At 51.1% G+C, this 15,500-nt stretch overlaps 1 protein-coding gene across 1 annotated transcript; it reads right to left on the reverse strand.

The window, feature by feature from the left end:
- Nucleotides 1-4,271: 4,271 nt before the first annotated feature.
- LOC136052087 (immunoglobulin superfamily member 3-like) lies at nt 4,272-15,222 on the reverse strand. Its single transcript, XM_065741932.1, has 8 exons — nt 15,166-15,222; nt 13,701-14,078; nt 12,640-13,047; nt 11,398-11,781; nt 10,491-10,886; nt 9,183-9,590; nt 8,016-8,408; nt 4,272-5,594 (listed from the first exon to the last, which is right to left on the reverse strand). The coding sequence occupies exons 1-8, from the start codon at nt 15,215-15,217 to the stop codon at nt 5,386-5,388; spliced, it is 2,628 nt and encodes an 875-aa protein (XP_065598004.1). The 5' UTR covers nt 15,218-15,222; the 3' UTR covers nt 4,272-5,385.
- Nucleotides 15,223-15,500: the final 278 nt, after the last annotated feature.

The raw sequence follows: 15,500 nt of genomic DNA on the forward strand, positions 1-15,500 counted from the left end.
CCATAGAAAAATAAAGCATAATCTAAAAACTTCATCTTGCCTAGCATTCTTCATATTAACATGATTTACTCTACCAAAGGCGAACTCATTTGAAAGCATTTTTAGACACAAAAGCCTTGTGGGGTAGTGGGAAAGGAAGAGACAGTGTTAAGGAAGCACATACTTAGTTTTGCATCTTCTGCTGTTATTATATGCAAAACTACAATTTAAACGTAGAATAAGAACATAAAAACGCCTGAATGATGAGACTATCTACCTCCTTACCTCATCTGAAAAATGACCAGAAGCACAAGCCCGAAGTGGAAGGCAAAACCAAAGCAGTCATATGTGATACTTCTACAAACCTCCAACACAGTGCAAGGGAAGTCAGGCCAGAGATGGCTTCTTCAGCTCTGCTCAGCAAATTTCCCTTCTTGTTCATTTTCTCCTGGAAAACACAAAATTATAGCACAGTATCCCATAAAAAAAGACATTTTCAGCTTAACTTGACGTCCTGTGGCAATTCTGACCGTTTTCATTCCTTTTATTTTGAGGTTGGTGCCTCTTCTATATCCCATTGCTCTTGTGCAGGGAAGTACCCAAGGTAAGCGACAAACTCTGGCTTGACAGCAGGACCTGAGCACCTTGCCTTAACAAAGAGTGTAATAAATATCTAACTAGTGATAGGATGAGAGGGAATGGCTTCATGTTGCACCAGGGGAGGTTCAGGTTGGATATCAGGAAAAATTTCTTCTCAGAAAGAGTAGTCAGGTGCTGGAATGGGCTGCATAGGGGGTGGTGGAGTCACTGGCCCTGGAGGCTCTGAAGAGCCGTGTGGATGTGCCACTGAGGGACACGGGCAGTGGGCATGGTGGGATGGGCTGCTGATTGGACTGGGTAATCTCAGCAGTCTTTTCTAACCTTAATAATTTTGTGATTCCAGCCCTTTCAACATTAATTCTTCAAAACAGATAGATCTTCGCAGGAGACTCAGGATGGGACTGTCCAGTGTGAGCAACCATGCTTCCAAGATCACTGCTGGCATGGTAAATTTGTTCCCCAGGGCCTCTGGATCTGCCTCACAGCAGCCTTATCAGCAGAGTCTCAACACATATTGTCTTGCTAAAGCCCAATTAATTGCCCAAATGATAGCACAAAATGAGCTGGTTACTCTTTCATACATTTGCCTTACCTGGTGAGCACCACCTCGATGTCCACACTCTGAGACCAAAGAGCACCATAATCTGAGTGGCCTGTTCAAGGTGCCTGCCTCAGAACACAGGAAACATAACAGCAGGGCAGCACGCTGACATCTTTTCTGTCGGCCCAGAGGACGAGGGGCTCAGCCACAGCTTGCCAAGAACACTAAGCAGGAGGCTTTGTGCCCCTGGTGGTGATTTCCCCCATGACGTTCCCAGCCTTCCTCCCATCTTCTCAGACCCTCAGTAATTCCTCTCCCAGTCGCCTGCCTCTCGGAACATTATCAGGCCGAGGCGTACGTCCCACTTCATTAAGCCTGTAAGCCAGTGGCTGGATGATATCTGACTTGCATCCGTTTGCAATTTAAAACGGGCATTTGCTTCAGATCAAAGCAGCAGCGGCAGCAGGAGCAGAAATTAGCATCTCACGGGCTCTCTCTCTGGTTCCATTGCCACAGTGTGTCTCCCTCATTACCAGGGAAATGAAACATCTTTACAGTTCAGGCTGCCCCTGCCTTTTATCCCAGGGCCACTGCGCGAAGCATTATTGCCACATTTCACAGTGATTGGTCATGGCCCTATTCTCTTTCAAATCGGGCAGCGATCCTCTCCTCGGCATCACCGCCCCATGAGGGGGCTGTGAGGAGGCACTGCCTCTCTCGCATTTCCATATTGCTCCCAGCACTCACCAATTCATTCCCTCGCGCTTAAAATAACACTAATAGCAGCCTTTTTTCCAGCCCCTGACCTGTGAATTTTCACACTTGGTTGGAAGTCCAAGCAATGAATGCTCTCTCAGCCCTACAATGAGGAGGGTCAGCAGGCGTGAGGCTGGACACCAGCTCACCTCCTGCTTCACAGCCACCCTGCAAGCACTTTGCCATCATGGTGTTCCCAAGGAGGGGTCTGGGGCAGCATCCCACATGAGGACAGGCTCCAGGGATGGTGAGGAGAATATCTTCCTCTCCCTTTACCAACAATCCAGGTTCAACATCATTTATAAGCACATAGCTACATTTAGAAACCTACAGGAGAAGATGTAATGAACAAATGAAAGCAAGAAACCTCCAAAGAAAATGCTAAAATTGCTGCTTGTGGTAATCTATTTCCGATCTAGGTTGTAAAAGTAATCTGGACTCTGCTTTCCTGTTTGCATTTCTCAGTACAACCTGCCGGGGAAATAGGCTTATGTTTGTTTCGAACTGTGTACACAGTCTTAAAAAGCAGGTGGGAGCCATCAATATTGCTACCCCTCAGTACCACAAGCAGCCCTTTGGCTACCTGAAGGGATGCAAGGCCGGTCCCTCCTGCCTGCTGCATCGCCTCTCCCACATCCTCCCACAGCCCCACTCCTTGCACTGCTTCTGCCCTGGAAAGCATTGCTGAAGAGCAACGATTGCCTTTTCCTGCCCTGTGCAGCAACAAGACTGTCATCCTATTATGAGCTGGAAGAAGAGAGAGAGGAGGCGGGGAAGCGGAGGCGAAGGGCCGAATGCTGGCAGCAGGCAGACGCAGGGCAGCAGCTTCTCAGCAGTTAAGGAAGGTTTAGAGCCCCAGGAGCGATTCTACTCTGCATTAGACGCCAAAGGCCAGGGCTGAAGGACACACTGAAAAAAGCAGTTTGAATGCAGAATGGCATAAAGTGACTAAAGTATCTTTTATTTCCAGTTTTAAAATATTTTATCACGGGAAGAAAACTGAACATCAAATTTCTAAACTAACTTACAGTTAACAGGAAGGAACGAAGGCACACTGTTTCAGAGGCAGTGCCAGAGAAGTGTTCCAGGAAGGCAATACAGTGACTGTGTTTCACCTGAACCCCTCACACCATCCATCTTCTGCAGAGTAAGGTCTGCCAAGCGGCAGGGCTGCACAAGAGCTTCCATACCTTCCCGACCCTTTGGGTAACAGCACTGGGATTGATTTCTGATGGCACAGGGAGAGCAACCTGTCACCCCAAAGCTTCCAGCGCAGCACAGCTCTGTGTTTCTATAACCTCTCACAAGCGTTTCACAGCTAATTCATTCCTCTTGCACCTAACTTTTTGTTACCTTGTCACCCCATCAAGATACCTATAAGACCTGAAGGACCAAAGACTTTGCTACCACCGGCTAACATCACACCCAAGCCTACCCCATGCTCTTTTCTCTCCCCTTCCTCCATTTGCCTCAGCCGAGTGAAATGTTCTCTCTGAAAACAGGACTGTTCTGCAGCTTTAACTGGGTTAAATTACAACTCTAAGGCCACTTGTGGAAAAAATTTCATCTTAAAAAATATAGCCAAAAGGTTTGGCAGCAACCAGCAAAACCAGAAAAAAAAAAAAAGGAAAATCCACCACTGCAAACACACACACCCATTATTCCCACAGACCCTTTCACCAGGACTCCAGGAACATTTATCAGAACTAAATTAAAACCTCTCAACCTGCGTGAATGGAAAGCTGCTACTTTGGCCTCTGGCTAACTGAGAAAAAATAAAGGGGCAGAAAAAGAGTGTCCTGTGGCTGGAGAAACCTCCCCCTCCCTGCCCACCTTCTTCCCTCACTCCACCAGATGCACAATCTCACATTACAGCTGAGTCTGCAGCTCCTTACATGGTGGTTAGATGCCAGCAGTTGCTTCCAAAGAACAATGTGGTGGCCAATCCAGGGCCAGCATAGACTCAGTGAACACCAAGACTAGCACGGCCACCCCAGGACTCACACAGTTTACAGAGAGCAACCCACACTCAGCTGCAGCAGCAAGGTGGGGGCTCCTCTATAACATCACTCCAGCAATAATGAGCCTAACAGGACAGATTTTTCAGCAGAAGGCTCATCTTGGTCAGGTTCACCCTAAGACGCATAAAGAACTGTCAAGCCGCATGGTTGTGGCTTGCTGCAGTAACGCCTGAGGTAGCGTGAGACGCTGTGCAACAAGAAAACACAGCAGAAACTGAAACCCACATTTTCCTAACTGCAGACCTCAGAGGCATGCGAGGGCAAAGAAAGCACTCAGGGGCGCCTAGAAGAATGCAAAAAACAGAAATGTTTTTGTTTAAACAAGGACAGATCATTTGTTTGGTTCTGGGCCCTTCACTACAAGGACTGAGTGTGCAGAGAAAGGCAATGAAGCTGTGAAGGGTCTGGAGCACAAGACTAATGGGGAGCAGCTGAGGGAGCTGGGATTGTTCAGTCTGGAGAAGAGGAGGCTCAGGGGAGACTTTATGGCTCTCTATAGGGGTAAACAGCAGGCAGCATACGTTCCTGACTTTAGCAAGGCCTCTGAAATATGCTCCCAAGATACTCCTATGAGCAAGCTATGGAAACCATGTGAAGGAAAATTCTGAGGGAGAGCATGATACTGGTGAAACATTATCAAGATATGACTCAGACAGACAGCAGAGTAGTTGTCAGAGGTCCAGAAAAAATATCACCTGCAGGAAAAGTGACTGGACAGGGAAGCAAGAGCTTCCTAAGTTGTCTAAGGACTTTCAGCCCTGGCCCCTCAGCTCTAGATGGAGCTCTGAGCAACCTGATCTAGCTGTAGGTGTCCCTGTTTATTGAGAGAGCTGGACTAGATTGCCTTTAAGTGTCCCTTCCAGCTCAAATGATTCTGTGATTCTATGGCCAGCTTTGCTCAGTTCTCAACCACCTGCAATGGGTTTTGTGGTGAAAAACTATTTCCTTTTGGAGATGCTGCTCTCTTGGCACAGGGTCTCTCAGAACCAGAGGACAGAGCATCTGAATTCTTCTCCAGCAAGGGATGAGAAAGGCAAGTGTAATGCCTTAAATGAGACACCAGCACTTCATATTCAGTGCTGCCAGGGATTCTTAGCTGTGTGCTGCACAGATTTTGTCAAATTGCCTAAAAATTAGCAGCACTTTGATACTTTTGTGGTCCAATGCAAAAACAGCCCATTCCTCCTCTTACACCTGAAGAAAATAACAGCACTTCCTTCCACACCGGACTGATAGACACACATACCGCAAGCACCTCGAACAAGCAGCTACAACAGCAAACACATGGGTGGTTTCCAAATCTAAGGGATAGGAACATCCATTTTCTAAACCTTATTTGCTCAGTAATTTAAAGCTGCTTTGCTCCACTAAAAGTAAACACACAATTTCAAGAATTCACTGCAAAGGCTACAGCAAAACAAGAAGCCCCTCTTCAAGTACTCAGTCCTTTCAGACATCGAGTTCTGCCCCTTCAAGTTACATCTCCCATTACGAGCCAGCTAAGTTTGCTTGATCCCCCCCATTCCCTTGCAGTTCCATCAGCCGGTCTCCTCTAATTTTGCCTTTTTTCCTTTTCCTGGAGATGATGTACCAGCAGAAGCCAGCAAGGGCCAGGAGAAGGATAACAACCAGAGGTAAGCACAGGATGAAGTTCAACAACGATGGAGATGAACAGATCCTAGACAAAACTGTTGTCTCTGGAGGGAAAAAAGAAGAAGAAAAAACAAGTGAGATCCCAAGACAGTTAGAGTTATTCTCTCTTACTGTTTCCATTGGTTATTCTCTTACTGCTCTTCCCTCAATCTACCAATTTCTAAGAATTCAGTCCACATTTTCTTGGTTAGCTGAGGGAAAGGGGAAGAGAAACAAAGTAATTTGCCTGAATTTCTTGTTTTGGGAGGTCAGATAGAGCCCTATCGCACTCTCAGCTGAAGCATCCCACCAAAACCAGCAATGCCTTCAGCTAACCTCTTCCACACTGGGCTCAGCAAGGAAAAGCCACGTAGTCATCACCCCTTGGTCCCTGTCTGACACCTTTGACAGGTAGAGGTCTGTCTCAGGCTGTTCCAGAGCAAGGAAGTACAAGAGGAAAGCAAAGGAAATGAGGTTTCCAGAAGGTTCCAAGGTGGATGCCACCACACTACAGTAGAACCTCTGGCTCCTTCAAAAGTCTGGGTTTGATCAGAGCCGTGCTAGCCTGTTCCTTTGGTTCAGAGCTCCTCAGTAGCCATGACAATTAAAATCTCCTTTCTTGGCACTGAGGGACGTGGTTTAGTGGGCATGGCAGTCACGGGCTGATAACTGGACTTAATGATCTTGGAGGTCTTTTCCAATCTTTGTGACACTATGACACACAGCTTCAACTCCACAGACTGATCTCAGATGCACGTGGCCTACCATGACGGATCACACCAGCTTGCTTGGATCTGTTCCACCCATCTCAGTTCTCCTCTCTTTGATCAATACCCATGCACAGATGCTTTATGCTTGCTCTGCAGAACCATGCTGAATGTGGTAGCACTTTCAATCCCAAGTTGTACCTGGGAAGCCCACAAGGACTGGTGGGCTCAGTGTGACCCTACGGATGAAGTAATCTGGCGGCTGCTCCCAGCCATAAACTGGCTTTTACCTCTCTGCCTTTCAAATTCTGCATCCTACCCATACAGGGTGAAGCAGCATTGACCCTCCCACAGGAAAAACAGGGGGGAGCTTCTACAGTACTAGAGAGGTATCCTAAAGGGAATCAGGGCTTAGAGCTGGAGTAACCCCCTGGCTGCAGGCGCACTTGTGCATGACTGTGGCATTACCCTCATACAACTTCCTCTCTGAAACACTGAGATCTATGAGCCAGAGGGGCATTTTCAAGATACCTGCATCACTGGAGAAACAAAACAAAATGAAAAAGAGAGAGAGAAGAAAAAATGCCCAGCTAATAACTCATATTCTGTGAAAGCCATGAAAACCACATGGCAAAAACACTTGGATCAAATCTAATCTTTCTAGCAGCTACTGAGCAACGGCTCAGTAACATAGTACTCAGTAATTTCAGCAACGGCTGCTTTGCCATTAACAGGAGACAGAGAGGGGTGGGGAAGGAGAAACGTGAGTGCCAGAGGGAGCCATGATGAACAGTGGCAGGAATGGATCTGCAGAGGGTTGAAGTGCTGTCAGTCCCTCATGGTACAGTTAAACCCAAGCGAGTAGCCTCTGAGTGTGCCTGTGGCAGGAGCAGGCACAGGGTGCAGGGGGATGGGACCACGGCTCCCCTTGTGCCCTTCTGTCTCAATTAGTGCTGGTAAATACATGAGCAATGACTGCTGCAGATACTGGACCAGCTTGGATTGGGGCAGCTCCAGACCTGTGTGCACCTCAGCCCAGCTGCACACAACATGGCTGATTTCACTAGTCATATTTCTTCCATGTGGGTCATTCTGAGTCTCCTTTTTCCTCAATGAGGCATTAAGAGAGTACCTTTTTCCTTCCAGTTGCCCCCCTAAAAACATTTTGTATGCCTGACTGAAACTTTTCCTTTTATTTATTTGGACTCCTATATGCAGAATCCTGTCTTATTTCATACACCCTAAGAGAGCAGCGATTGCTTTTTAAGGCTTCACCAGAGGCTGAGATGACAAAAAAACTGCAGTAAGTATTTTTCCCTGAAAAATGGATATAATTCTAGCCCAATTGTTTGGGCTGAAAGCAGGGCTGGGGGCACGTGGTCCTGCAGAGATCTTGCCACCCAGCAGAGACTGTTTACGGTAACCTGATCAGGACCACATCTCACTCATGGCTGGAGTTCTTGGCATCCCATCAGACCTTCACCTGCAGCACTTACAGAATGAGGAACCCGGATTTCAGCCCTGGCCGATCAATGGGGCTGGGATCTCTCTCCGAGCACGTGTCTCTTGCTTTGCTCTCGTCCTCCTCACTGCCCCTGCCTCTCAAGACAGCTCAGACTTCCCAGCACAACCCTACTGAGGTCCCTTAGCAAGTCCTCCCAGCACTGCTGTCACCTCTTGTTGTACTGCAGCAAGCTAAGGAGGGATGCACAATACACTTAAGAAAGCAAAGGTAGGGGAAGGCAGTGTGAGGCAAGCAGTCATGTGCAGCATCATTACCTGGTGGGGTGGTGGTAAGCTGGGTGTACCCTGAGAGTGCCCAGGCCTGCAGCTTCCACTCCTCCTTGTTGCCTTGCCGCCATTCCTGCACCTGGCAGTGATATGTCCCAGCATCTCCCTCTTGCACGCTGCCCAGCGTCAGGCTGAGGTCACCAGCTGCAGGCCGCCGGAGCTGCAGCCTCCCCACCAGCCCCTCCTGTGGAGACTCGATGGCACCATCATGGTGCAGGGTGAGCAGGGGCCTTGCAGGGCCACCCACCTTCTTATAAAACCAGGTGGCCGAGAGGCGGGCGGCAGGCGGCAGGGTGCCCTGCAGCAGGCAGCCCAGTGTCACCTCCTGGCCCTGCCTGGCCAAGATGCTGTGGTTGGCCTTCTCCAGGTGCAGATCACTCTCTGGGGGAAGGAAAGCAGAAAGAGCTGTCATGGCACTGTGCATTGCTACAGAGGTGTTCCTATCTGTGCCTGTCAGGTGACAGAAGTCTTCTGGGAATTTGGATGGTGCTATGGATGTGCCTCTGCAGGACACCATGGGTTCCCTTGACTCTGTGACTCGTTCTGTCTGGGGTGTATTGTCCCCTCCACCCTCTCTGTACCCCACCCTTTGTGCTCTTCCCAATAAGCAAGAAGGCATCCTTCACACCGAAGACCATACAGGAAGCCAGACTCCTGATCTAGATCATCTGAGGCTGAAAACAAGACACCAAGTGGGGAGTAATGAGGGAAGACCCCCACACCCTGCACACCCCAGAGGTGCAGTGCCCAGGGAGAGAGCCCAGCTGAGCCCTCAGCCTTGCTCTCTGTGGCTGCATGCCCCAGGTCAGGAGAAGCTTTGCATCTTGCATCAGGACACCCAGGAGCACTGGGAAAGGGCTGCTGCTCTGTCTCCAGCACTACACCACTGACCAAGCACACCCTGCGTCACACAGGAAAGCAAGGGCTGCGGCTCTGTTTGTTGTGAAGCGTCAGACATCTGGCGCTGGAGGCACAAATACCAGCTCAATTGGTTTGGGAGGATGTAGCAAATCCTCCTAATTCCCCATTTCCCTTTGAGAGGCACAGTCCAAGCAAAGAATCCTAACATCTCCGCTCTTTGTAGGAACCAGTGTTTCTCTCATGCCCTGCTAGAAGCCCCCCCAGGTAGAACACTCCCCCCCCTCAGCAGCCCACCGGGCAGCCGGAGCTGCAGCCTGGTTCTCCCCGACCACCGCTCTCCAAGGCCGTGCCAGCTGCCCTCCAGCCAGCGCCATTCCTCCACTGTGCAGCGGTACTGGCCCTGGTCCCCAGGGCTGGCAGAGAGAATCCTCAGCTGGAACATGTGGCTGGACACCCTCTGGCTCAGGAACCGGGACTTCTGTGCAGGGGAGCTGAACTCGGCCCCATACTCCAGCAGGCCGCTGTGGCTGGCCCGCACGATCCTCAGGGGAGTGGCATCCACTGGAGTAAGTGGTAGGAAGTACCAGCTGACAGCCAGCTGAGAGCTGTTCTGGGGGATCTCCATTCTGCACTCAATGCTTGCGTCAGCTCCGCCAGCCACCTCCACGGAGCTCTCCCTCGCAGCCACCCGCAGCTTGCTTTCTGAAATGGAGGAATGAAATAACACTGATGATTTCGCCAACAGCCACCATCTTGAATGCTTGCAGTTCAGCACCCTGCACTGCTCCGGTGGAACAGGAGAAGGCAAGAAGTCAGGAGTGGGAAAGATCTATCCTCCTTTCCCACTCCCACTGTGACCTTCTGCACAGGTCCTTCCTGCCTGGAGCCACAAGGCCAGGCCCACAGCAACACAGAATGCTAACTAAAATGCTGAAACGCAAATCATGGCGACTCTAACACCTCCCTGGGCAGTCTGTGCCACTGCCCCATTGCTCTTCTGAGATGTTTCCTGATATTTAACCTAAACCTTCCCTGGCAAAACTTCAGGATGAAAGGGAACAGACTATCTCATCACATCTCCACAGTATCCAGCACTGTCTGCATTAAGTTTGGAGCCAAATGTCATCATGTCTTTCTGTCTGCTCTGTGCCGACTATGATCACATCTGCTTATCTTAATGCCATTTACATCACTGCTGCATGCCCACACCCACATTTTTCAATCCCCTCAGTTGCATCACTGCCCTCTGACCTCCCCAGAGTGTAAAACAGAGCTCCCAGCATCTGACCCCACAGAGTAAGAACCAAGGGTGTAGGGGGAAGAGTGCTAAGGAAACCAAAGAGGGAAGGAAATGCTTTAGCTTAGGCTATAGCAAACCCATGAGTTAGAAAACATGGAAAAGCATGATCTCAGCTGACTGGGTTGTGACCCCTTCATTCCAAAGACCCCTCAAATCCAAAGGAAGAAACAGAATGAGCAACACCACCTCGTGCAGCCCCAGAGATGGCTTTGCTGGAGACACCCAGCCATCAGCTGCCCCAGTTGCAACCAAGGAGGTTTGAAGGGACTGCCTGCAGAAGAAGCACCCGCAGCACCACTCACCTGGTGGGACAACCTTTATCCCCACAGCGTTGGAGGTGAAGGAGACAGCAGGCTGCCCCCGCAGCATCCTCCAGACTCCCACTTTGCACTGGTATGTCCCTGCATGGTCAGTCATTGCACTGTGGATGCGCAGCCAGGAGAACGCACGTTCCTTCTCCAGCTGGGCTCTGCCCTGGAAGAGGGGTTGTGCTGGTCCCCAGGACACAGTGCCATCAGGAAGTACATGAACCAGCTCTTGGTAGCCATTGGTGGGTGGGTTGGGCTTGAAGAGCCACCCCACAGAAAGCAGCAACTCCTTGACTGGATGGCTGGTGCTCACATGGCAGAGAAGCTCGAAGCTCTGTGCATAACTGACGGTGGCTGTTCGGCTTATTAGTGTGGCATGCAGCCCAAGACCTGCTTGAGAGGGAGAGAGCCCATGGTGACAGGACAGATGTCCTGCCTGCTGCCAACTTGCACGACCCTGTACTTTCCCCACCACCCACCTCACACCAGTTCCCAGATTCATTTTGCATTCTGCAAACCTTGTCAGCATGACAAAACTTCCATCCCACCCCTCCTCTCCTGAACTGCATTCTGTAATTCCAGCCCTAGCCACAGCTCCTGTCCTGCCCTGTCCCCTGCTCTACCACCCCCAGGGTCCCCAAGCACCCAGCTTCCCACAGCTCCACCCTCTTGTCCTAAACTGATTGCAAAGAACCAGGTTAAAAACGTACACTTCGTTCTGGCAGCTGCTGCCCCCTCAACGTGACGTTGAGGTTCACCAGAGCAAACACTTTTCCCACTATCATCTACTGAAAAATGTGGCACAATGGTGCTCTTGCAGCAACAGAAGCTGAGATGTGCCTGTCAAGGCAAAGCCAGACTCAGTAGGTTTCACCCAGAAGAAACATTAGGATTTACTCACCTAAGGGCTTCACATCAATTCTGAGAGTTGATGACAGGTTGGTTTGGATGCTCTGGAAGTTCCCAGGACCATTCACCTCCAAAACAGAGCAGTGGTAGCCCCCACTGTCCTCCAGTCCCACCTCATGGATGGCAAGGATGTAAATTGTGTTGCTTTGCTTGAATGCATGAAGCTGCCCCAGCCTTGCTCTCTCCTCATATTCCTTCTTCCAGACCAGCAAACCACGGGGGTCAATCCTGGCCACCTCTGTGCCGTTGAGGAGCCAAGCCACCTGAAAGTGCCTGCTGCCACTCCTCCGGGCTTCCAGCGTGCAATTGAGCTGCAGGGTATCCCCTTCAGAAAGGGTGCTCTTGGTGGCAGCAATGCCCACGCAGAGATCTCGGTCTGCGGGCAAACAAAAACCAAGAGTGGGCACTGGTGGCTGCGCAGGGGGAAACAAGAAAGGCTCACTACTGAAATGTCTTCTTTCATAGGAAAGCCCTGAGAATGGAAAACATTCACCATGGAGAGGTGGACTCCAGCCCCCAGAAGTTGGAAAGAGGACAAAGGGGCTCCATAGCTTTGCAGTTCCCTCACCCCATCAGAAGCTGTAGATTGGAGGTAAAGCAGAGTAGCTCCATGACTGCCACTGGAGGGGCCAGAGTAATTTACGAACAGTATATTACCCTCTGAATTCAAACACCAGCTCATAAACAGTGTATGAGCAGGAATCCCAGCCGCTGCAGATATGTTTGGCATTCCCAAATATTTGCTGGAGAGTTTATAGAAGCTGTTGGTGTGCTCGGCTGCAGCAGGACCGGCATTCTCACAGAGGGGATGGAGGGGCTTGTGCACTGCTCACCAATGCCCCAACTGCCCTGGTGTGACCATCACAGTGCCCTTTTAGTACTGCCACCTTCCTTAGCAGCCACTACAGAGCAAATCATGGAATTGCAGAAAGGCTTGGGTTGGAAGAGATCTTAAAGCCCACCAAGCCCCAACCCCTTGGCATTGGCAGGGCTGCCCTCCCACCAGCTCAGACTGCCCAGGGCCCATCCAACCCAGCCTTGAGCACCTCCAGGGTCCCTCCTGATGCCAAGCTGGCACACCCAAAGCCACTAGGATGTCCCCAGCTGTGGTGAAGGCCAGATGGGAGGAGACAAGGCATCAGAGGTACTTGCACAGGCAGAGAGATTTTCATGGCACACCACTGCAAAGGCCACCACCTTTGCTGCAGAAAGCAGTTGAAGCCAAGGGCCTTACCCTGCTGCGTGACCACCAGTGATGTCCTCTCTGACTGACTGCGGGAGATGTCCTTCCACATCCCATCGGGATCCTCGATCCACTCGGCTGCCTCACAGTACACCTGCCCCTGGTCGGAGGGCTCCACTGCTGCAATGGAGAGTCTGTACAAGGTGCTCCCAACCTTGTCCAATCGCACGTTCCCCGCCAGAAACCTCTGTGCATAAGCAGGTCCTGGCATCAAGACAAAGTCCTTGGAGAGGGTGAGGATCTCAGCCCGGTGTTCTCCCCTGAGGCCGTACCAGCCAACAGAGAGGTGCGTGTGCTGGGTAGTGGACCTGGATACCTCACAGGTGAGCTCCATGGCATCTCCCTCAGCACAGGTGAGGTTCTGGGGCCTCATGGAAACTGAGAGTGTGTCCGCAATCACTGAGCACAAGGGTATAAGCACAGAGAGCAGCTAGTTAGGAGAAAAAGCATTTCTTGGCCTCACTGGGCAACGTGCTGGTCAGCACAAAAACCACAGCCAGGCTCTGAAGGATCTGACAGTGTAGGGGAAGTAGGTGCTGTAGCTGATAGGAGAAGCACCAGCCCACGCCAGTGTGTGAAGTGCTTAAAACCTCAGTAGAAAAGAAAGCTTGATGCATCTCTCAGCAGCACACTCCTCAGTGAAACTGTGGGCAACACTGGGGAATCCCAGGGAGGCTAATAACCAGCCTTTCACGAGCTCAAGTGGCCTCAGTACCAGCTTAAAGGAGGACATGGGGGTGAACACCAAGTGGAAGGATCATGACTTGTTGCTTACAGTTGGATACTTTCTTTTGCTTCTCCACCCTGCTGCCTCCCTATCATCATCAGTACCCTGTGGGTCCAAGCACCATCCCCTGTCCTGAGAAGACACCAACAGGTAGTGCTCAGAGCCTGAGAACTACTTCTATCCTAGGTGCTCCTACACATGCCCTTGTGCCACCGTGTACAGAACAGCACATCCTTCCCGGTAGCTTTACCATCACCTCGATGCTATGAGTAGGAAACAGGAAGATCAGCCAGCCCCCCAGAGCGAGCTGTCCTTCGGGACCCACCTGTCAGGTTCGTCTTGGCACTGTAGCTCCCAAAGTACCTCTCATCAGTGTTGGGCGTGTGGCACTCGTACTCCCCGGCGTCCCGGTCCTGCAGCTCCGTGATGTGCAGCAGCACCGCGTCCCCCTGCACCCGCTCCACGTAGATCTCCTGGGCACGCACCCGTTGGGTGTAGATGGCGTAGGGGAAAGAGGGGTCGGCGGTGCTGACGATCTGCACCTCCCTCTCAGGGGCTGAGGGCAGGTAGATGGACCACTGGAAGGTCTGCTCCGCCGGGCCCTGGTAGCCGCTCACTTTGCACCACAGCGTCACATGGGATCCAAGTACTCGGTAAAGTGGTCCCTTTTGGACAGTCACCACTCGTTGGCCAGCGCCCACACCTGCCAGCAGACAGTCATTGTGCATTAAGTTTGCAGGAGAACACTGCAATTGAAAATTAGTGTCTTTCAAAATGGCAATGGGGATGGGCATGCAAGGGACTGCAGCTTAGTACTGCACAGAGTTAGGGTGTGGACTCATTCTATGAAGCACAATGCCACTGGGACTTAGAAGCATGAAATCATTAAGGATGGAAAGGACTTCTAAGATCACTTAGTCTGACCATCCACCTACCACCAGTATTGCCTACTAACCACATCCCTCAGTGCCACATCCACATTTCTTGAAAACCTTCAGGGATGGTATCTCCACCACCTCCCTGGTCAGCCCATGCCACTGCCTCACCACAATTTTGAAGTTTTTCCTGATATCCAACCTGAACCCCCCTGGTGCGACAAGTGCAAGGAACTTCAGCATCCCTTGCAATTGTTAAGAACAAGCCCACTGGCAACAAACTTGAAAACTTCCAGCATGCAGGGTCAGAAAAGAGACCAGAGCATCACACCCATGGGACCATCAAAGAAGCTTCTGCTTGGAAAGCATCTCCCAGCTGGCACTCAGAGAGCAGCAACCAGGCTGAGACCACTGGAGGAAGGGCTGTGGTGTGCTAAAGAGGACAAAACTCTTGGGTCTAGTGCTGGCTGGAGGGAAAGAAGCAGAAAACAGAACTAACTGCTGTAGGAAAAAAGGGATATGACCCAGAAGCCACCTCAGAAGTGCCCCACAGAATAACTGTGAAGGTATAGAAGAAGGAGCCAGCAGAGCTCCTCCAGAGGCTGGAAACACCTACAGAGGCAGCAAGGGCCTGCAGAGAGCTTACAGAAGAGAGCTGGAGAGGATATTCAGCTGCACACCCTCCTCTTCCTTGCAGCTCTTATGACCCCAGAGCCCAACAGCACGAGGGCTGTTCTCACTCTGCAGCCTGAGTGAGGTGCTCTCACCTGCCCAGGAGTGTCTCGACCCCCTGATTTAGGAAGGCAAAGCAGCCCAGGGAAGGCAGTCTGCACATGGAACCTACACAGGGCTCCTAACAGCTTTACTTCCCACTCACCCACCCCAAATGCTCCTGTTGCAGTGCAGGGCACTCACCTGAGAGGAGGAAGAGGAGGAAGGCAGCCGCCTGACACTGCACCAGCCCCATGCGAACAAGATCTGCTGGGATCCTTCCCTAGGAAGGCAGTGGAAGACCCCCGGGGTGGTGGTAACAGCTGCCCTGCAATTTTGAAAGCAGCTGGGAGGAAGCTGCCAGCGGTTTCCTCCACTTAAAGAGAAAAAGGCGGGGAGAAGTGGGGGGTGAAGCACGTCACCAAGGTCCTGCATCTTACCAAGGAGGCAGCCAGCCACAGCCTTCTCCGTGCCCACTAACCATGTCCCTCAGTGCCACATCCATGCAGTTCTTGAACACCTCCAGGGACGGTGACTGC

Source organism: Cyrtonyx montezumae, unplaced genomic scaffold (assembly GCF_038088225.1).
Source record: "Cyrtonyx montezumae isolate F1298 unplaced genomic scaffold, pur_monq_1.0 scaffold_3, whole genome shotgun sequence".
NCBI lineage: Eukaryota > Metazoa > Chordata > Aves > Galliformes > Odontophoridae > Cyrtonyx > Cyrtonyx montezumae.

What these genes read in the sequence shown, in the direction of transcription:
- LOC136052087 (XM_065741932.1), bottom strand. Translation starts at nt 15,217, where the DNA reads ATGGGGCTGGTGCAGTGTCAGGCGGCTGCCTTCCTCCTCTTCCTCCTC. An exon ending in TGCCAAGACGAACCTGACAG is followed by an intron (nt 13,048 to 13,700) that starts GTGGGTCCCGAA and finishes CCTTGTGCTCAG; the next exon opens with TGATTGCGGACACACTCTCA. An exon ending in ACTGGTGGTCACGCAGCAGG is followed by an intron (nt 11,782 to 12,639) that starts GTAAGGCCCTTG and finishes GTTTGCCCGCAG; the next exon opens with ACCGAGATCTCTGCGTGGGC.